The sequence below is a fragment of the Salmo salar genome, chromosome ssa22 (genome assembly GCF_905237065.1).
Source record: "Salmo salar chromosome ssa22, Ssal_v3.1, whole genome shotgun sequence".
Classification (NCBI taxonomy): Eukaryota; Metazoa; Chordata; class Actinopteri; order Salmoniformes; family Salmonidae; genus Salmo; species Salmo salar.
The window spans coordinates 26,332,792-26,355,235 of record NC_059463.1 but is presented as its reverse complement, the minus strand read 5'-3'; the positions used below and the strand labels follow the sequence as shown (position 1 = coordinate 26,355,235).

The 22,444-nt window shown below is 41.6% G+C and overlaps 1 protein-coding gene and 1 long non-coding RNA gene across 2 annotated transcripts; one reads left to right on the top strand and one right to left on the bottom strand.

The window, feature by feature from the left end:
• The first annotated feature begins 9,185 nt into the window (after positions 1-9,185).
• svbp (small vasohibin binding protein) lies at positions 9,186-10,836 on the top strand. The gene is given in 3 exon segments (NM_001146446.1): positions 9,186-9,258; positions 9,555-9,716; positions 10,025-10,836. Coding segments are annotated over 2 exon segments (201 nt in total). The 5' UTR covers positions 9,186-9,258; positions 9,555-9,602; the 3' UTR covers positions 10,112-10,836.
• A 7,622-nt stretch (positions 10,837-18,458) lies between these two features.
• On the bottom strand, positions 18,459-20,456 carry LOC106583127 (uncharacterized). Its single transcript, XR_001323446.2, has 2 exons — positions 20,274-20,456; positions 18,459-20,041 (listed from the first exon to the last, which is right to left on the bottom strand). It is a non-coding gene; the product is annotated as an uncharacterized lncRNA (long non-coding RNA).
• Positions 20,457-22,444: the final 1,988 nt, after the last annotated feature.

Here is a 22,444-nt window from a genome sequence, read left to right as displayed (position 1 = left end):
GAAGTAGCTACCAAGTTTACTAGATAGTGACTGTAGTTGCCTTGGTAACTAAACAAACAGACTAGCTAGACCAGCTAACCAAACCAACAGTCCTGGCTTGCTATTATGAAAATTGAATTCAACAATGCCAATAATGTTTTCAATTTGACTTTTGCTTTCAAAAGCAGATTAACTATAGCCATAGAATTCTACCATGCAAATATACAGTGTGCTATAAGGAAATAATGCACGCTCTAGAATGCCCTTCAAGCCAATCAGAAACCAGTATTCAACAACGCAATGGTATAAGTATATTTTGGTAATCATTATCACTATCATCACTAGCATAGCTGATGTTAGCTACCAACTAGCTAGCTACCTAACTAGCTAGCTAGCTGGCTAACATTAGCCTACCTTAATTCAACTTGGATTTGGCTTGGAAAAACAATAACATTTCAAAAGAATATCATGATGATGTCACCTTATTGACTTTAGATGCAGTTTAACTTTAGCAAGCTAACTAAGATTGAGGGGACCACCGTATTTTAGCTTTTTACAAACTTTGTTAGTAAGAGTAATGGCAACATTGCCATCTCCCTAGAGTAAATTTGGCATCATAATATGGCAAAATTGTTTCCTTCTAATTATTTGTCTACTTTAGCAATGTCATCATATTTCCATGCCACTCTAAGTTAGTGTAATTTAGACGAAACAGTCACATTAGCCTACGAGGTGCAACCTATGTCTAGGGCACAAATAAATATTGGATTCAGCTATGGTGGTACTAACTAACTCATGTCTGACTAGCAGCAACAAACTCAAACCATCCCAGGGCCATAGTAAAACAATTCACAGTTGGTTGCATAGTGTAACGGCGTCACCAACCTGAATTTAATCCAATCTGGAGCCAGTCAGTCTACATCTGTAAAGCATAGAATTAGCTTCCAAACGAGATATTGTTATTTCTCGAGCTATGTTTATAATTGAGGCATGATGACAATCATTGACCCTGTTTTTCTGTTAGACAAAGCGCACAGTTAGATGCCAGACTGATCCCCTGGTCATGAACGGATGCCGGAACCTACCAGAATGAGCAAAGGTGGTTATCATAACATGTCCGACAATGTGATTGCAATGGTTTAACAACCCCCCCCCCCCAAAAAAAAATAATTTCATTCAATGTTCACTATTTTCACAGCTTGTCAGGCAAGACCTCAGAATAAAAGTGTGTCATGTGACACAAGTAGCCTTGTGACACCTCTTCCATTGTTGCCAGTCTCCCTTGACTCCTATGAAAGGACACGCCATAATGAGGCCTCTGATAGTGACTTGAGTTACTGCCCTGAGAACACAGACGGCTTCATCAACAACGACAGGTAAAGTGTGCTATGTGAAATGTGAAAAGTTGTATTAAAAAATACCAGACTTCCCAGCCAAGAAGATACAACTAGTACAGTCATTTTGGATGTGAAGTGCATTAGCAAAAAGCTTTGTCCTTTCTTCAGAGCAAAATGCAATTTACCATTTGGCTGTCTATTATATCACCCTGTCGCAGCCCCCTCCCGGTCCACACCACCTCATACGATTGCATGCTGAAGTTGTGCGAGAGATATTCTGTTTGCAGCCGAACATACAGGATAGAGAAGTCCAGCAAGGGGGCCCTCATCAGCATCATGGAGACATGCCCTTGCTGTGATCATTCATATGAATGGAAGAGTCAAATCAAATTGTGTTCATCACATGTTTCGTAAACAACAGGTGTGGACTAACAGTGAAATGTTTACTTACTGGCCCTTCCCAACAATGTAGAGAAAAAGCAAATAGAGAAATAATAGAAAAGAAATACACGTTATAATAAAAGTAATCATTTTACATTTTTGTCATTTAGCAGACGCTCTTATCCAGAGCAACTTAAAGGAGCAATTAGGGTTAAGTGCCTTGCTCAAGGGCACAGACCAATTTTTTTCACGTAGTCAGCGACTTTTCAGTTACTGGCCCAATGCTCTTAACCGCTAGGCTACCTGTAATAAAACACAATGACTAACGATAGCTTGGCTATATACACGGGGTACCAGTACCGAGTTCATGTGCAGGGGTACGAGGTAATTGAGGTAGATATGTACATATAACTAGGAATAAAGTGAAAGATAATAAACAGCAGCAGCTTATGTAATGACTCAAAAACTTTAGTGCAAAAAGGGTCAATGCAGATAGTTAAATAGTTAACCAAATAGCTATCTGGACTAACTATTTAGCAGTCTTATGGCTTGGGGGTTGTTCAGGGTCCTGTTGGTTCCAGACTTGGTGCATTGGTACTGCTTGCCGTGCGGTAGATTAGGGTGGCTGGTGTCTTTTACAATTTTAGGACTTTTCTCTGACACCGCCTGGTATAGAGATCCTGGATGGCAAGAAGCTCAGCCCCCCTATGGTACTGGGCCTCACGCACTACCCTCCGTAGCGGTACAGGGTGTCTAGGATGATGGTGTTGATGTGAGCCATGACCAGCCTTTCAAAGCATTTCATGGCTATAGGTGTGAGTTTTACGGGGCAAAAATAATTTATACAGGTTACCCTGGTATTCTTTGACACAGGGACTATGGTGGTCTCCTTGAAACATGTAGGTATTACAGACTGGATCAGGGAGAGGTTGAAAATGTTAGTGAAGACACTCGCCAGTTGGTCAGCGCATGCGCTGAGTTTGCATCCTGGTAATCCATCTGGCCCCAGGGCCTTTTGAATGTTAACCTGTTTAAAGGTCCTTACTCACATCGGCTACGGAGAGCGTGATCACACACTTGTCCGGAACAGCTGGTGAGCTCATGCATTGTTCAGTGCCGTTTTCCTCGAAGCGAGCATAGAAGGCATTTAGCTCTTCTGGTAGGCTCTCGTCACTGGGCAGCTCACATCCGGCGAGCGTCAGAGCCGGTTTATTAGGATTCGGTCTTAGTCCTGTATTGACGCTTTGCCTGTTTGATGGTTCGTCGGAGTGCATAGCGGGATTTCTTATAAGCGTTCGGATTAGTGTCCCTCTCCTTGAAAGCAGCCGCTCTACCATTTAGCTCAGTGCAGATGTTGGCTGTAATCTATGGCTTCTGGTTGAGAAATGTATGCATGGTCACTGTGGGGACAACACCGTCGATGCACTTATTAATGAAGCCGGTGACTGCTGTGGTAAACTCCTCAATGCCATCGGATGAATCCCGGAACATATTCCATTCTGTGCTATTGAAACAGTCCTGTAGCTTAGCATCCGCTTCATCTGACCACTTCCGTATTGAGCGTGTCACTGGTACTTCCTGTTTGAGTTTTTGCTTGAAAGCAGGAATCAGGGGGATAGAGTTATGGTCAGATTTGCCAAGTGGAGGGCGAGGGGGAGCTTTGTATGCATTTCTGTGTGTGGGGTAAAGGTGATTTAGAGTTTTATAGTTACACAGGTGACATGCTGGTAGAAATGATGTAAAACAGATTTCAGTTTCCCTGCATTAATTAACCCCTAGAGTTCATGTCCGTGCCCCCACGGAAATCAAATTAGCATAATAAAGAAAGTCCTCATCGAAATCCATCTGTCTAAGCCAGAGATTTCTGTTATTTTGCATGGGCTGCGTCTCCACATCTGCCAACTGCGGCCTTCCGCATCTGTGGTGGAAGGTGGCTGAGATACAGCGGATAACTCTGTAGTGTCCAAACGGTTTGGCTTACGAAATAACCCCTCTATGTCAAAAAAAGTTTCAGACTGATTTGTAATAATATTTCAATCTGAAGGAAGTATGGCTTAAAATGCATCAGAAAGGAAGTTCAGGAAAACATTAGGCAAAAATTGTGAATGATCTTCTGTGTAGAAAAGAACATCATCATTGATAATGTTCTTCTTAAACCAGTCTGATTTACTGCCTGGTCCTGTCCACTCTGTTCTAAGGGGTTCTGAGGGAAACAGAAGACACATATGGGGTCAAAATATTTTGTAGCTTAAACCATTAAAAAGTTAGAGTCACAATTCTAGGAAGAAAACAGAAACCGCTCTGTTTAATACTCAGCTCCATTGAATGCAAGGCCAGATCCGCTGTGGTGGTGGCATCTCTGAAGCCTTCCCATCTCCAACAGTATCAAGCAAGGATGTATCTTGGGCCCGGTGGTCTTTAACATAATTTTCACTGCCGTCCTCATCCACGCTACTAAGGACCTCAAAAAAGGAATCTGCATCAGATACAGGGATGATGGTTCAATCTACAACCTGCGCGGGCTTCGAGCAAAAACCAAAATACAAGAACATCTTAACCGTGAGGACCTCTTCACCATTGACAGTGCCCTCCTCATGCACACAGGGGTAGACCTCCAGTCTTTGGCAGACTGCTTTGATGAAGCTTACCAGAGTTTTGGTTTTACCATCAGCTTGGAAAAAACTGTAGTCCTCAGTCAACTATCACCCATGTCCAACCCAGTGACCCCCCAGCATCCACCTCAGTAGATCTGAGCTCCAGAATGTCGACCACTTCACATATCTGGGGAGCACCATCTCCAAGGTCAGCTCACTCAACCAATATATAATAATTAGAATCCAGAAAGCAAGCCAGTCATTGGGAAGGCTGAGGAACAGGATACTTAACCATACACCCTCACTCTTTCCACAGAGATTAAAATATATCATGCTGTAGTGATCACAACCCTGCTCTATGGCTGTAAAACTTAAAGCCAACTTCACGTCAAGCAGCTGAAAATATTCCACACACAATCTCTTAGATCTATTATGGGTATCTGGTGGCAAGACAAGGTGTCCAACCTGGGAGGTACTGCAGATATCTAACAACACCAGCATTGGGGCTAAGATCATTAAGGCACAGCTCCGATTGACCAACCACACCTCAGGATGCCCCAACACCGTCTCCCAAGAAGGATCTTCTTTGGCGAGCTACAGCACAGGAAGACAGGCCAACCCAAAAAGCGCTTCAAAGACAACCTTAAACACAATCTTAAGTTCTGCAATATCCAGCCCAGCCAACTCACAGCCATCACCTCCTCCCGATCAACCTGGCACTCCAAAACCATTACAGCAGTAAACAACTGCCAGAACAGAAACAACTGTCTAGCTTCAGCCAGAACAAAGCGCCATTCCCACACAATCGGACCAACAACACTGCTGTCCTGGCTAAATTTCCCAACCTTGTCCCATTTCCATCATGGCCACCTAATCATCCCCATCATTCCTAATTGGCTTATATCACTCCTCACCTCTCCACCTGATAGCTGATGTGTGGTGAGTGTTCTGGCACAAATGGTTGCTGTGCATCACCCAAGTGGGTGCTACACATTGGTGGTGGATGTGGTGAATTTCCCACCCTTAAATCGCTTAGAGCACCTGGAAAGGCGCAATATCAATGTGATCAATTATTTATATTATTTTCATCATGTGTATATTTTTGTAAATACAACCTCTAGATCCAGAATCATCTCTTGCATTGTATATAAATAGCATTCACCTACCAAATATCGAAACCTGGCTTGTCTGCAACATGACTGTGCTAGCCTACCTTACTGAGCTTAAGCCTAGGCATTAGCTAGGGGAGCACACACAAGTTTTCAGACAACACGTTAGGTTGTCATCACGCAAGCATCTCTGAACCACCTGTGCTAAGTTACATTAACATTAGTGTCTTTGGTGTGTGTGTGTGTGTGTGTGTGTGTGTGTGTGTGTGTGTGTGTATGTGAGAGAGAGAGAGAGAGAGAGAGAGAGAGAGGGAGACAGAGAGAGAAAGTGAGAGAGAGAAAGTGAGAGAGTAATCTACTGACAGTATATGGGGGAATGTGTGTGTGTGGCAATGCAGTCTAATATCCACCCTGACAGAGCTGGCAGAAGCGAGCTGACCCCGGCTCGTCAGGTCGTTCCTAACCTATTTCCTGCCGGCTGGTGCTGCGCTGTTTGTGATGGCGACACATCTCGCTCTGTTTGCGGGGCAGGTGTGGAGAGGGAGCAACTCTGTGTCTATGTGCGTGCATGCATGAGAGAGAGAGAGACAGAGGCTCAGTTAGAAAGTTATTTTAGGCACAGTCAACCCAGTAAGTTATTTTTAGGATTGATGGACTGAGTGTGTGTTGTGCTGAATGACATGCTGTGTATGTATACCTACAGATTGCAAAGCAGGAAATGCAAACTTGTAGTGTATTTGAAGTTTCAAAATGTATAAACCTCTACAAAAATCTCCATGATATATAATCCACATAATAATTTACATTTCCTGTTGCTGCAGGATTATTTTCCTGCTATAGCAAACTCGCTCAAATTAAGATCCTACATCTGTATGTGCTTGCTTGTGTATGTGTGTGTTGGCATCAGAGCAGACTGGCAGGCTTGGGAGGCTGTGGTAAGGCAGTGTATGTGGATGGTTGAAGGTGCCTGTGTAGGTCGTGTGAAAGAGGCGTCAGAGTGACGCTTCCCCTGAATTTGATATAGATCAACAACGCTCCTAACAGAGTCACACTCCAATACCCTCCTCCTCCCTACCTTTAATGTATCTACCCCTCCTCTGCTCCTCACCCCATAATACCCTTTTTCTACCTCGCCTCTCTACATTTCTCCTCTTTCCACCTCATCTCTCTCTACCTCTTCTGTTTACCTCCTCTCTTTACCTCTCTTCTTTACCCTTCCTCCCTCTTCCTCTACACTTCCTCTCTTCCTCTCTACCCCGCCTCTCTCTTCTGCTCTACCCCTCCTCTCTCTTCTTCTTTACTTACTCACTCCTCCACATTTCTACCAACAGAATCCCACTGCGTGTGTGCGCTTGTGTATGTGTTTGGGATCAGTTGTTCCTTTCAGGATATTGTATTATTCCAGGGTGAGCACTCTTTTGAGTTTGGGGATGAAATCCAGGTAAACCATCGGAATGCCATCGGAATTCCATTGGACTTCCATAGGAATGCGGCGTGATAAATCTGACACAGCCTTGCAAGAGGACACACATGCCAACTTCTACAGGTTCACTACAAAACACACACAAACACCCCCCCAGCCTCACCATCAGTGATATCATCTACGTGTACGTGGACATTCATGTCTACGTGGACATTCATGAAGAGAAATGTGTTCTCAGAAGATTCTCCCATAAGACTCAGTGTCTTATTCTGTTCTATACAGTAATGGATGTTTGTGTTGCCATGGTGATGAACCTATACTGGGCCACCCCCGTGTGTGTGTGTGTGTGTGACAGGTGGGTCTGGGTGGTCTGTGGGGGTTTATATGTGAGTATGCCTGTCTCCTTGGTGACAGTAGACTCATGAACATATTGAATCTCCAGGGATAACAAAGGCTCCCAGCCTGAGACAGACTCTCAGTCAAGCCACTCTCAGATTAAGCACATATTTACGCATACACACACATATCTTCTCCTCCTTCACAAAGATAAACACCTAGCAAACAGCCCCCAAATTAAGTTATTGAATGATGTCACCTAGGTAATCAAAGCTGAGTTCAGTAAGGCATTAAACTGTCCCAGCTTCAGGAAGAAGCTATCTGCTTGTTCACAGAATCTCTCCTATCCACATTCCTCACTTCACTGATCACACACTCATAAAAAATTAACTTTCCCATGCATTTAGAAGGAAGAATATAATAGAATAGAGAAAAAAAATATCCACACAGAGGCCTGCAGCTTTCTCCTCCTAATACTCACAGGCATCCACACCACAGATGTACAGAGCTGTGGATGAGGTGATCTGTGAACTGTAAAATATTTTACAGCATGAAACCGAGTTTTTTTAGGAACACATGCTCTTTCCATGAAATAGACCAGGGCTGCCCAACCCTCTTCCTGGAGCTCGACCCTCTTGTTGGTTTTCAGTCCAACCCTCTTCCTGGAGATCTACCGTCCTGTTGGTTTTCAGTCCAACCCTAATTTAACACACCTGATTCTACTAATTAGTTGCTCAACAAGACCTGAACTAGCTGAATCAGATATTCCAAATTAGGGTTGGACCGAAAACCAACAGGACAGTAGATCTCCAGGAAGAGGGTTGGGCAGCCCTGACATAGACTGACCAGGTGAATCCAGGTAAAAGCTATGATCTCTTATTGATGTCACCTGTTAAATCCACTTCAATCAGTGTAGATGAAGGGGAGGAGGCAGGTTAAGTAATTATTTTTAAGCCTTGAAACAATTGAAACTGCAACGGTGCTGGGTTTTCCCCTACTCTTAAGTTTCGCGTGTGTATCAAGAATTGTCTACCACCAAAAGGACAGCCAGCCAACTTTACACAACTGTGGAATGCTTTTGACACCTTATAGTCCATGCCCTGATGAATTGAGGCTGTTCTGAGGGCAAAAAATTGGAAGGTGTTCCTAATGTTTGTACACTGTGTGTGTGTGTGTGTATATATACACACTGAAACTGCCAAAATAGAGGAAAACATCAAGTGTTTTAATAGGGCGTTGGGCCACCACAAGCCAGTATCTGGAACTCTATTGGAGAGATACGACAACATTCTTCCACCAGAAATTCCATCATTTGGTGTTTGGTTGATAGTGGTGGAAAATGTCTCAGTGTTGGGTTGAGATACGGTGATTGATACAGCCATGGCATATGCCTTACATTGTTTTCATGCTCATCAAACCATTCAGTGACCACTTGTGGATGGGGGCATTCTCATCCTATAGGTGCGTAGCCAAAATGATGGCCTGCCCAGGATTTTTATACATGACCCTAAGCATAATGGGACGTTAACTGCTTAATTAACTCAGGAACCACACGTGTGGAAGCACCTGCATTCAATATATTTTGTATCTCTCATTTACTCAAGTCGTTCCATTATTTTGGCAGTTGTATGTATGTATGTATGTACATCATGTGACATCCACTTTCACCCAAATAGACTATAAGGTAACCTATAAAATTGGATATTTATGTTATGTTCAATACTGTAAATTATTGTTTTATCAGTGGGGCAAGAGCGACATCTTTTGGTCGATTATTAGTCATCTGTATAGACTTTCGTCCTCTGATATAAACTGCAAAAGCTCATTAGATTTATGCGATTAAAAACTGGACACGTTAAGTGGTTATTCTAATGTGAATAAATAAAACTAAATACCGACGATATTTTGCCGTTAACTTGAATGGAAATAACAGCTATCTCAGGTAGGAACCAACGTTGGTACGTGTTGTGACTGAACCATTCCGGGGTTATTTTCTGGTTACAGTTTCCTTCCAAACAGCTGTTTTACACCTCAGTGTTTCAACAGGCGACTGTTGTTGTCTGCACTTTCTGTGTTGACAATCTGAGCTCTTATTGAACGTAAGTGTTTTTTTAATACCAGATACCTTTCAAATAAACGTAATTTGATTGTTTGTTTATGTTTTTGTGCTAAAGCTGTGGCTAGCTAGCTGGCGAGTTTAAGTGCTCTCTGACTAACGTTAGTTGCTAACGTTAGAAGTGGAATGCTAGCTACAGTAGCTAATTTAGGTTAGGTAGCAAAGATGGCAGCTTACCGTGTGTTTGTTTGTGGACACAGTAGTATAAATTGTTGATCGCACTGTCCATTAGTAATTTGTTCAAATGTTCACGTGATTACGCTTTCAATCTTACTTCAGGTTGAGTTGATCGAGTCGTTGTGCTGTGGTGGCTGTCAGTCAGTAACCATGGAGCCCACCTGTCGCAAAGACAAAGCGAAGTTGAACTCCACTCCTACTCGCGGCGACAGGGCCAAGCAGAAATCCGCCCAGCAGGAACTGAAACAACGACAACGGGCAGAGGTAAAGTCACAACAATGGCTTGCTTGGGTGGCAGTTTCTTTCAAACTAGCTAAATGACAAGAGTTGGTTAAATGGTCCGTCTTTTCCCACGTCTGTCAAACATGTCATTTGACAGTACACAGGCTATAACTGGCTGCAATTCCATGGATGGTTGAATTAGTTCAAACTGCTCAAGCTTCTGCAGAGAGGTCAAATGACATGTTTCAGTGATAAGGATAACCTACAATAGTTACCTTACACACAACCTTTGCCCATGCTTTATGATGCCACTACTAGATGGCTGATCTTCATTGTTGTGTGTATTTTAGATCTACGCCCTGAATAAGGTGATGACAGAGCTGGAGCAGCAGCAGTTTGAGGCCTTCTGTAAGCAGATGCAGTCCCAGGGAGAGTGACTGACAACCTCCCAATGGCAGCCCAGGACCATAAACCCTAACCTTCAGCAGCCCTGTCCCACAGTTCAACTACAGTCTTAACCAGTAAAACAAGAGTATTTCTTACATATCATACAGACATGTTGAACTGTGGCTATTGCTGAGCGATTAACCGAGGGGTCAGTTATTTTACGTTTTTTTAAACAACAAATTGACCTACTTGGGTTCAATTATTTGAATTCTATTTTTTTTGGTTTTCTGTGCCCATTGCACAGTTTCTCTAGAGATAAATCAGATCCTGCTTGAACTGTGCAATGTAGTAGGGAGTTGTAGTTTCCAAAAGGCCAATATTCTACTTAACGTAATTAACTACAATGACCATTATCCATTGCACATTTACTTGTACGGTCTTTCTTTTACGCCTGCTACAGAAGAGGCAGAAGAATGCACAATCATTAGGGGGATATAGAGAGCAGTTGTTACTTCCTGAGGTATCTCTACCTGAAAATAAATGATCTATTCTAAGTGATTGATAGTTGGTATTCAGCAGTCATAAAAGTATGCCTTATTTACTTTGAACTACAAAATAGAGATTTTGTCAGAAAGCATATGCAGCAGCTCTATAGAGATGAGCTGTTGACTTGGAATGAAATAAGTCATAAATCAAATGTAATATACACAACTGAAATTGTGAATAAATGGTTAATAAGTGATAAGCAGTAATGAGCAGTCACTACCATCATGGGACTTTGATTCATTGTTTTATTCTGAATTACAGCATACAACCCAAATAATCAAAACCGAAATCCAAAACCTTGATTATTTTTTTAATATAATCAAACCGAACCCGAACCGACCTCAAAAAGCACTAATCGTTTAGCACTAACTGTGAATCATTTGCTGAGGGATATTTCAATCCTGGTCCTGTTATGCAGTGGTTGCCATAGATATGATAAGAATCATGTGGATCGCTGGTGGTGTGCTCTCCTATTGCCTTTCCTGTCCTCATGCACTGAAACGGTTGTTTTCTGGTATGTGCAATGTTGTCACTGCGCCAGTCAAAACAGTTTTAGTGCATGGAGTGTAAGGACAATAACATGCAGACAGACTCAAACACTCTGGGGATACAGCCATTGGTTATCAACATGCTCCATATGTTGTCATAAGTGGACATGCATTGTGAATGTAACAAGACAAGATTATTGGCATATTCTAAACTCAGCAAAAAAAGAAACGTCCTCTCCCTGTCAACTGCGCTTATTTTCAGCAAACTTAACATGTGTAAATATTTGGATGAAAATAACAAGATTCAACAACTGAGACATAAATTGAACAAGTTCCACAGACATGTGACTAACAGAGATGGAATAATGTGTCCCTGAACAAAGAGGGGGTCAAAAGTAAAAGTATCTGGTGTGGCCACCAGCTGCATTAAGTACTGCAGTGCATCTCCTCATGGACTGCACCAGATTTGCCAGTTCTTGCTGTGAGATGTTACCCCACTCTTCCACCAAGGCACGCACATTTATGGGTGGAATGGCCCTAGACGTCACCCTCTGATCCAACAGGTCCCAGATGTGTTCAATGGGATTGAGATCCGGGCTCTTCGCTGGCCATGGCAGAACACTGACATTCCTGTCTTGCAGGAAATCACACACAGAACGAGCAGTATGGCTGGTGGCATTGTCATGCTGGAGGGTCATGTAAGGATGAGCCTGCAGGAAGGGTACCACATGAGGGAGGAGGATGTCTTCCCTGAAACGCACAGCGTTGCGATTGCCTGCAATGACAACAAGCTCAGTCCGATGATGCTGTGACACACCGCCCTAGACCATGACGGACCCTCCACCTCCAAATCGATCTCGCTCCAGAGTACAGGCCTCGGTGTAACGCTCATTCCTTCGACGATAAACGCGAATCCGACCATCACCCCTGGTGAGACAAATCTGCGACTCATCAGTGAAGAGCACTTTTTTTTCAGTCCTTTCTGGTCCAGTGACGGTGGGTTTGTGCCCATAGGCAACGTAGTTGCCGGTGATGTTTGATGAGGACCTGCCTTACAACAGGCCTACAAGCCCTCAGTCCAGCCTCTCTCAGCCTATTGTGGACAGTCTGAGCACTGATGGAGGGATAGGGCGTTCCTGGTGTAACTCGGGCAGTTGTTGTTGTCGTCCTGTACCTGTCCCGCAGGTGTGATGTTCGGATGTACCGATCCTGTGCAGGTGTTGTTACACGTGGTCTGCCACTGTGAGGACGATCAGCTGTCCATCCTGTCTCCCTGTAGCGCTGTCTTGGGCGTCTCACAGTACGGACATTGCAATTTATTGCCCTGGCCACATCTGCAGTCCTCATGCCTCCTTGCAGCATGCCAAAGGCTCGTTCACGCAGATGAGCAGGGACCCTGGGCATCTTTCTTTTGGTGTTTTTCAGTCAGTAGAAAGGCCTCTTTAGTGTCTTAAGTTTTCATAACTGTGACCTTAATTGCCTACCGTCTGTAAACTTTTAGTGTCTTAACGACCGGTCCACAGGTGTCTGTTCATTAATTGTTTATGGTTCATTGAACAAGCATGGGAGACAGTGTTTAAACCCTTTACAATGAAGATCTGTGAAATTATTTGGATTTTTACGAATTATCTTTGAAGACGGGGTCCTGAAAAAGGGACGTTTCTTTTTTTTGCTGAGTTTATATACAGAGATGGACTGTGTAATGAAGAGGTGTTCAGTCCCAGAGGGCCACATGGGATGGCCAGGCTTTTTTGCGCCCCTACAGGACTAGATATGCCCACCCGTTGGTGTAATCTATTCATAAGAATGGATGTTATGGATCTGAGGTGCTACCACTGTGTTACACTCCAAGCCAAAGCTTAACATCACCCTTCTCCCTGTATTGCCTAAAAGACAAATCATGACCAAGATTAAAAGATTTTCAATGATAATCTTTTGTGGAGTCCTAAAGTGAATGTCCACAGTGCAAATTATGTTCTTCCCCCATCTAACTCTCATAATCTACATTGTCAGTATTAATGGTGCTTATGTTTACTGCTTGGTTTTAAACACACGTTTTTAGAGTAGCCTATTGTTTGTGTACTACAATGACTATACAGAAATCTGTATAAAACAGGCTAATATGTCACTGATACAGTTCTGTCAAAATTACTGTATCCTAGTTTAAGCTGTCCAATTCCACACTGTTATAGTGACAATCTTAACTGTAGGCCTACCACCTTTATTGTTCTGTTGGTTCATGTTTGATACTCTGTTTTTAATTAAAGCATGGTTTTAATAAATCTTATGGTGAAGTGAAAATGTGCAATGGGTGTTTGATTCCAACCAATTTAAACTAGATATATCTACACAACTAACACTTGACTCCTTAATGTGGTTAATGAGACTTATTAGACTTTGTCTAAGACTGAAACGATGCCTGCCCCAAGAAGTGAGCATAACAGGACTGCTATTGACAGCCAGCAATGTGCGTGATCATATCAAAAACACCCATCCCTTGTCTCTCCTACAGTTGAAGTCGGAAGTTTACATACACTTAGGTTGGAGTCATTAAAACTCGTTTTTCAACCCCTCCACAAATTTCCTGTTAACAAGCTATAGTTTTGGCAAGTCGGTTAGGACATCTACTTTGTGCATGACACAAGTAATTTTTCCAACAATTGTTTAGACAGATTATTACACTTATTTACTGTATCACAATTCCACTTGGTCAGAAGTTTACATACACTAAGTTGACTGTGCCTTTAAACAGCTTGGAAAATTCCAGAAAACTGATGTCATGGCTTTAGAAGCTTCTGATAGGCTAATTGACATCATTTGAGTCAATTGGAGGTGTACCTGTGGATGTATTTTAAGGCCAACCTTCAAACTCTGTGCCTCTTTGCTTGACATCATGGGAAAATCAAAAGAAATCAGCCAAGACCCCAAAAGAAACTGTAGACCTCCACAAGTCTGGTTCATCCTTGGGAGTGTTGGAGATTTTCCAGTCATCTGATGATTCTCAGTACCTATACTGTTCTCTTTGAAGTAGAAAAAATAATCAATATAAGTTTAAATATTAGACATGTGAAGGCTGAAGCCCATGTGAGTGTACAAAGCTGGACCAACATCGAATTGACCATTGGACATGTAAAAAACAGAACGTAAGGAGAATTTGGGTAGATGAGGCAAGGTAGACGAACAAGATGTGTCTGGTCTGGGCCATATCTGATCTTGTGAAGGCTACTGGACACACACATGGGTTAATCATACATAAAACAACGTCAGTCTGAACTTGTGAATACCTTTGGACAGGAGCATTAGCTAAGGGGTATGCATGTCATGCCACCAATAGAATCTATGCCCCAATGTCTGAGCCAATAAGAGAATGGAAACTAAGACAAGATTCGGAAAATGGGGTGATGACGTTATGTAAGGGTAAGACTGTATAAAAACCAAGCACTAAGAATGAAGATTCAGTTGTTTCATGAACTAACTCTGCTTTGTTGCTCTCTGTGATAAAGTCTAATCGAATTCACAAGCTCCGGTATCTGAGAAGTATTTGAGTCAATATTTTTCCACAACATAATGGCGAGCTTGCCAGGAGTGGCTATAGGGACCAGTAGACAATGACGCTTTTGTAGCTGACAACGGTCCTTCCGGGCAATCTCACAAACAGGTGGCCACTAAATTATTACAGGTAAGCTTGTTCTTACTATAGTATAATGTTTGTGTGATTTGCTTTGGGAGTCCTGTAACGGCGATAGAAGCACCGCGTTGGTCTCTCCAAATTTTTAAAAGAACCAAGTAATACTGAAAGCTTTTGAATTCAATAACTGCATGCATGCTTAAGCTTTGGGGGGTTAAAATAGTTATTGATAGACATTTGTGTGGATTTGATGGATAGGGTGTTGTGTGCCTTGCTGGTGTTGGGTGGTCGGTAGGGAGGGGCTTTCACTTGCTCTGGTCGGACTGTCCAACGGACCCGCATGGGTGGCCTGTTTGAGTAGGGATTTGTCTGATTCTGCTTGGCCGGGCACGACTGTTTCGGGACCTGTCTGGGCTTGTGCGTTAACACAACCCATTCAACTTGATCAGGCGGTCCGAGTTGGGTGTGTGATTCAGGTTGTCCCTCTCTCCAGACTGTTCATCTGGGGAACTTGTCCAGCCTGGCTGGTGTGTTTGTCTGCCCTGACTAGCTGGCTGCGTGGCCTGGTGTGGCATCGCTGCTGCCTGTTTGTATTGTCAACGCAAATAAATAAATAGATAGAAAAAGCCTATGATACCGCTTCGATAAAAATGTGTAGAAGGTCTGCTTGGATAGGTTACTTATGAATGCACCTCCAAAGAGTAGAGGTCTGCATAAATAAGTAGGTAGAAAGCCTATGACACAGCTCCAATAAATTAGTAGGAGACTGTGTGGATATGTGTTCGCGATACCGCCCTTAGGGAAAGGGGTCCGCTTGGGTGAACAATTAGGGTGCAACAGAACTTTGACCCGATTTTGCAAGGTCCTGTTGCACAAAAACCCTGTATGAATAAAAAGTCTCCCTGTGTTTGAGGAAGTGCATCAGGATAGGCTGGAAGCTGCAGGTCATTTTAGGTAAAACGTAGTATGTGAATGTGAATAAAATCCTGTGTGAGTAAAAAGTCTCCCTGTGTTTGAGGAAGTGCATCAGGATAGGCTAGAAGCTGCAGGTCGTTTTAGGTAAAACGTAGTGTGTAAGAGTGTGTGTGTGGAAGTTGCCTGTCCTGAGTGAGGGAGATTGCACAACCATCCTGTGACGTCACTTAAGTGTGACCTGGCAGGAAGGACACATTTGATCCTGCACTAGGAGAGAGGAGTGTAAATTATATAGGAAGACTAGTGGAATTGCACAATACTAGAAGTTAGGAAGAAATACTATGAATCATATAGAGGTGTATAAACATCATAGGCGAGTGTCCAGTAAGGTTTATAGAAAATGTATACTGGGGTGTGAGGTAGAGGAATATGCAGTACAGGGAAACATGGATATAATAACATTTAAAGAAACTATACTACTGGAGGAATAATGATTATAGACATGTGAAGACGGGACATATGATACGCCACGTAGCAACAATAACTAGAGATATTAAAGTAGCGTGGATAACAGTAGGAGGAAACAGAGTATGGTCAAGCAATCCACGACTTAACTTTTTAGTGACGGGCAGTATTCGGAAATTCGGATGAATGACGTGCCCAAATGAAACTGCCTACTACTCGGGATCAGAACGTAGGATATGCATATTATTAGTAGATGTCAACAGTCTTTAGAAAGTTGTTTGAGGCTTCTATGGTGAACAGAGAGCAAACAAAGGAAGTTGTTGACTCAGGAAAGGACATGAGTTCATTGGCGCGCATTCACGTGAGAGGTAGCTGTGTTCCATTACATTTTTCAAGACATTGGAATCGTCCGGTTGGAATATTATTGAAGTTTTATGTTAAAAAGGCCCTAAAGATTGATTCTATACATCGTTTGACATGTTTCTACGGACGTAAATAGACCTTTTGTTTACATTTCGTTGTGAAATTTTCTGCGCGCTTCCTACATTTGGAGTAGCTTACTGAACGCGCTAACAAAGAGGACATAAATGATGGACTTTATCGAACAAAACAACATTTATTGTGGACCTGGGATTCCTAGGAGTGCATTCTGATGAAGATCATCAAAGGTAAGTGAATATTTATAATGCTATTTATGATTTTAGATGACTCCAAAATGGCAGGTATCTGTATTGCCTGCTGTTGTTTTCTGAGCGCAGTACTCAGATTATTGCAAAGTGTGCTTTCCCCATGAAGCTTTTTTGAAATCTGTCACAGCGGTTGCATTAAGGAGATGTTTATCTATAATTCTTTGAATAACAGTTTAATATTTTATCAACGTTTATGATGAGTATTTCTATAAATTGATGTGCTCATTCACCGGAAGTTTTCATAGGAAAAGCATTTCTGAACATTACGGGCCAATGTAAAATGGGGTTTTTGGATATAAATATGAACTTCATCGAGTAAAACATACATGTATTGTGTAACATGTAGTCCTATGAGTGCCATCTGATGAAGATCATCAAAGGTTAGTGCTTAATTTTAGCTGTATTTCTGTTTTTTTGTGACGCCTGTCCTTGCTTGGAAAATGGCTGTGTGGCTTTTATTTTTTAGGCACTGTGCTAACATAATCTAATGTTTTGCTTTCACCGTAAAGCCTTTTTGAAATCGGACAACGTGGTTGGGTTAAGGAGAAGTGTATCTTTAAAATTGCGTAAAATAGTTGTATGTTTGAGAAATTTGAATTATGAGATTTTAGCTTTTTTGAATTTGCTGCCCTGCTATTTCACTGGCTGTGTCCCGCAGGTGGGTCGCTAGCGTCCCACATAGCCCATACTAGTTAACAGACCACAAGGAAGATATAGGGATATATATTAAAGCAACAGAGGAGGATTGGTTTTAATTAGGTGAATAGCACAATAAAAAAAAATAAGACAGCATAGATACTGCGGAAATTATAGGAAGCTAAAAGAATAACTAGACATTAAATACAAATTTGAAAGTAAGGATATCAGTAGCAATAGGACAAGAAAGAACTGAGAATGTTTAAACAAGGATTGTTGAAAAGTATAAAGAAAGCTAGAGGAATGTTGAAGGACAATGAAAAGTCAGACAGAAAGAAGGTGGAATGGTTTACAAAACCTGGAGTTGTGGAAATAAAGAGAGACATAGAGGTGAAAGATGATAAGGAGACTCTCTCTGTGCCCGCTTAGGTAAAAGAAAAGGACCTGGAAAGGACAGGGGAGACTGAGCAAGGTGCAGGAAGGAACCCAGAAAAGTTTAACTGTTATGAAAGATTATGCGGAAATGGGAAGACAAGTGTGAATGGCGTTGGTAACGTGGGTTATCAAGAATAGTGATATGAGGCGCTATACTGGAATAAGACATTAAATCATCTGTATAATCAAGTAATAAATTTGCAGACATTATAGTATAGATTCTAATACAAGGTATTAACCCATTTAATCCCAATTTTTCCCAGACATGAAAATATCCAAATCTTGTGTCATTAGTAAGCCTTTGAAATAATACTTTTTTTGAATTTTCATGAAAAAGTGTGTTTTATGGTCGGGCACAATTGTGACCGGTGGGATAATGTGATGTATACTGAATTAACATATTTCTCCTATGCAGTCATTAAAATTCTCATATATCCCAGCCCAGTTATTAACACTTAAAACTCTGTCACTGGCAGTCCCCAGAATTGCCACTAGAATGCCCCATCACATTCTAATGTGACTATTTTACATATCAAAAACCCTTATACAACACTGATATGAATACTGAGAGCAAAACAAAAAAACAACAACCATCAACGTATTTCAACATTGTTACTTTATTGTAACATACATTGTAACATTTACTTTAGTGCAACATGTATTGAAACATTAATATTGAAACTTTATTGTAACATTTGAACCTGTACTTTAGTGCAATATTCATTGTAACATTGTCATTGTGACATTTTAGTGCAACATTCACAAACAACTGTATAGCAGTCTTGTCATTCATTCACAACTACGATCAGTCAAGTAGAGGCCTACACTGAACATAATTAAAAATATATATATATATATATGTGTGTGTGTGAGGTAGGGACCAAGTGCATGATTTTATATATATTATAGAGGTTAGAGGTAGGAACCAAGTGCACGATTAACTACGATCAGTCAGACCTATTGTCATACAGTATGTCTTGAATCAATTGATCCTTTTTTCCAAAAACATTTGTCATTTTGATTCTTTTTCGTTGACTTTTCTTCATAGAGTCCGTTGTACTGCTTCTCCTCACCCTTTGTCTTTTCTATTTTATTAGCCTTTTCAGCCCTTTTTCATTCGCTCTTATCTCCGTTTCTACTCTCCATGGTATATCTTGAAGCACTCAATTTGCAGTGGCGCTTTGCATTTCTCACATGCATAGGTGATGCGTGTCACAATGACGACATCTATGGAACTGGTGCATCGTGTTGATTGGCCAGTGAGAAGCTTTGTCATATCTTGCCTGACCTTCAACAGTAGCAGCCAGTAGAGATCTCCTTCCGTGGCTCAGTGGTTTCGTGCCAAACTTTTGCATAAGAGACTGTGGCACTATCCATAAGAAGGTGAGCAGGTTGATGTCCCTCCCATAGCATCTCTGTAAAATAAATGGCTGTTTACGAGTGCACTGTTGAGAGACCATGCAAAGATGGGCCACCACCACTTCTTAGACCTGATGGAGATATGGTATCTTGAAACCTGTAGGTTGTGAAATTCAACACCGCCTATGTGCTTATTGTATCGGTTGATGCATTTTGGTTGTGGGACTTTGTCAAAAGGCACGTCACTCCTTGTTCCATCTCTTGACAGAGGTCTCACTGTATTTCTCCTCCATGTTTGTTGCTACTGTGACAATATTATTGTCTTTCTAATGGACCAGCAACTTGTCTCCTTGGGTCAGAACCTCAGAGGTTCCCCGGGGTAACTTCATGAAGTCCTTCTGTGGCTTGAATGGGACATCAAACAGGTGATTTTTCCTCATCGTTCCAGAGCGCCCATATCCTCTTTTTGTCATTTCATCGAGGAGTGCAAGCGAAGTGAAGAGGTTGTCATGAAGGAACTTGCAACCTTGAGGCACCTGAGATTGCTCTGCAACACCAAGAATGACACTGGGTCCATGACCCAACCCAGTCACAGGGAGGAGAGTGTGGGGTGGTGAGGGATAACGTTCCTGTCATGATCAGTTTGTATAGGTTCAGCATATACATTCAAAATCCTGGCTGGCAAATGGCCTGTCTCCCCCTCATAGTCCATATCTGACCCATCGCTATCACAATCTCTGCAGGATAACTGCAATGTTGCACGCCTTGTCTGAGCAGTCACCTAGATCCAACATATCCAGTACTTGACTCAAAGTGAAACTAAAAGAACAGAGTAGAAAGTTAGGTAGAACAAGAACTATGTGTGTGTGTATACCTAGATGCACTGTGTTATCCCGCCGGTCACTATTGTTGCCAATAACATGTTTACTCATTCTATGACCACACTGAACAAAGTTGAGTACTTGCAAATGCATATATCAATACTAGACACCTTAAAGATGATGTGTACCAAAATATTTGTCCTATCTTAATGTAAACATACTTGACTAACCTTTTGTTTGGGAGCTTTGATGCAGCCATCGTCTTCCCATGGTGCAACCAGGAAGTAAACAGCTCTGGTCATGTGACACTGCACATATTTCATTGAAACCCTTTATTATTTCAATATTTACTGGAAATGCATTCAGTAAAAGTTTTAGAGCCTTATAACTGGAAACGTTTTTTACGGTCACTATTGTGATTTATGGGATTAAATAGGTTAAGTGCCGTGACTAATTAATTATTGACCGGGGAAGTGGATAGCCCTACCTTGGAAAATAGTTATTTTAAAACCATGGAGTCGCTGAAAGAGGCGCACAAAAATTCTACCAATTCTGGTCGAATATGAAAGAGTAAACTAGATAATGTACGGCAACATTACCTTATTAACAGGAGAATTCAAATCAAATAAACAATTCAGGGAGGCAATTATGAATTAGAACAAACGCATAAAACCAGAATAAGAAGCTCAATATACAAGAGTATTGAAGTTAGCGTTCTATCTGCGTCATTACACTCACTGGACAATTTTTGAGAATGAATAGTGAATAGTGTAAAATGGGGTACTTGGTAATGTCGTCCAGGCTATTTTGGTTGAATTTCAAAGCACTAGATATACCAGAGTGCAGAATAACTAATCCGTTTACAAAATCTCGAAGTTTGATTGAACATTGTCGGTGTCAGTAAACGTCAGGGAAATAACGTAATTTGAATTATTGCAAGCAGCAGTTAGTCACCAACGTGTTTATCAAACAAGTAAAGAGCCTAATCATCTTTGCTAGGTGAGTAGAATGGAGAGTGAAGATGTATTTTCTTGTATATATCTGGAAGTAGCGTTAGATAAATTAGCCAACTTTAGCAAATTAACGTTAGCTTGGGTGCTTGACTGCCATGTGGGAGAAATAGTAGGACTTATGATTCAGACAGTTTGGATCAGCTCACTGGTCACGATAACAACACCCACCCGTAGCACGCGCTCCAGCAGGTAAATCTCACTGGTCATCCCCAAAGCCAACACCTACTTTGGCCGCCTTTCCTTCCAGTTCTCTGCTGCCAGTGACTGGAACGAATTGCAAAAATCGCTGAAGCTGGAGACTTACATTTCCCTCACTAACTTTAAACATCAGCTATCTGAGCAGCTAACCGATCGCTGCAGCTGTACATAATCCATCTGTAAATAGCCCACCCAATTTACTTACCTCATCCCCATATTGTTTTTATTTACTTTGCTGCTCTTTTGCACACCAGTATCACTACTTACACACCATCATCTGCGCATCTATCACTCCAGTGTTAATCTGCTAAATTGTAATTACTTTGCTACTATGGACTATTGTGTGTGTGTGTGTGTGTGTGTACACAGTGAGGGAAAAAAGTATTTGATCCCCTGCTGATTTTGTATGTTTGCCCACTGACAAAGAAATTATCAGTCTATAATTTTAATGGTAGGTTTATTTGAACAGTGAGAGACAGAATAACAGAAAAATCCAGAAAAACACATGTCAAAAATGTTATAAATTGATTTGCATTTTAAATGAGGGAAATTTGACATTTTAGTCATTTAGCAGACGCTCTTATCCAGAGCGACTTACAGTAGTGAATGCATACATTTCATACATTTTTTTTTCTGTGCTGGCCCCCCGTGGGAATCGAACCCACAACCCTGGCGTTGCAAATACTATGCTCTACCAACTGAGCTACAGGGAAATAAGTATTTGTTTTATTTTTGTACATTTTAATAGGGATGATGTGTGCTAAATTGAGAAGTTTGAATTTGAGTTATAGTAAGCACTAAGGACTGTTATTCTGAATTTGGGTTGGATCACTTATAAAATGTTAGATTTAGAACTGTTGAAATGTATTAGGCCTATGGAAGCTCTGGAAACCTTATCTCTAAGTATCCTTTGCTAGGGGGGGTTAGAATTTATTGGATGAAAGCTTGGGTAAACAAAGGTGTTTGGTTTTTGTTTCTTTTTTATGTCATGTTACACTGTATTGATAAAGAGATGTCTGGGTGATAGAATACAAGTAATTGCATTTAAGGTTTATAGTCTGTGTTTTGTAATAACACCCAACGATGGAGATAGCATGGAGACCAGCATAACATGGGCACGTAACGGATGGACGTTTTTTTCCCAGTTTTAGTTACATTACGACTAGTGGGAAGTTATTAAAAATGTATTT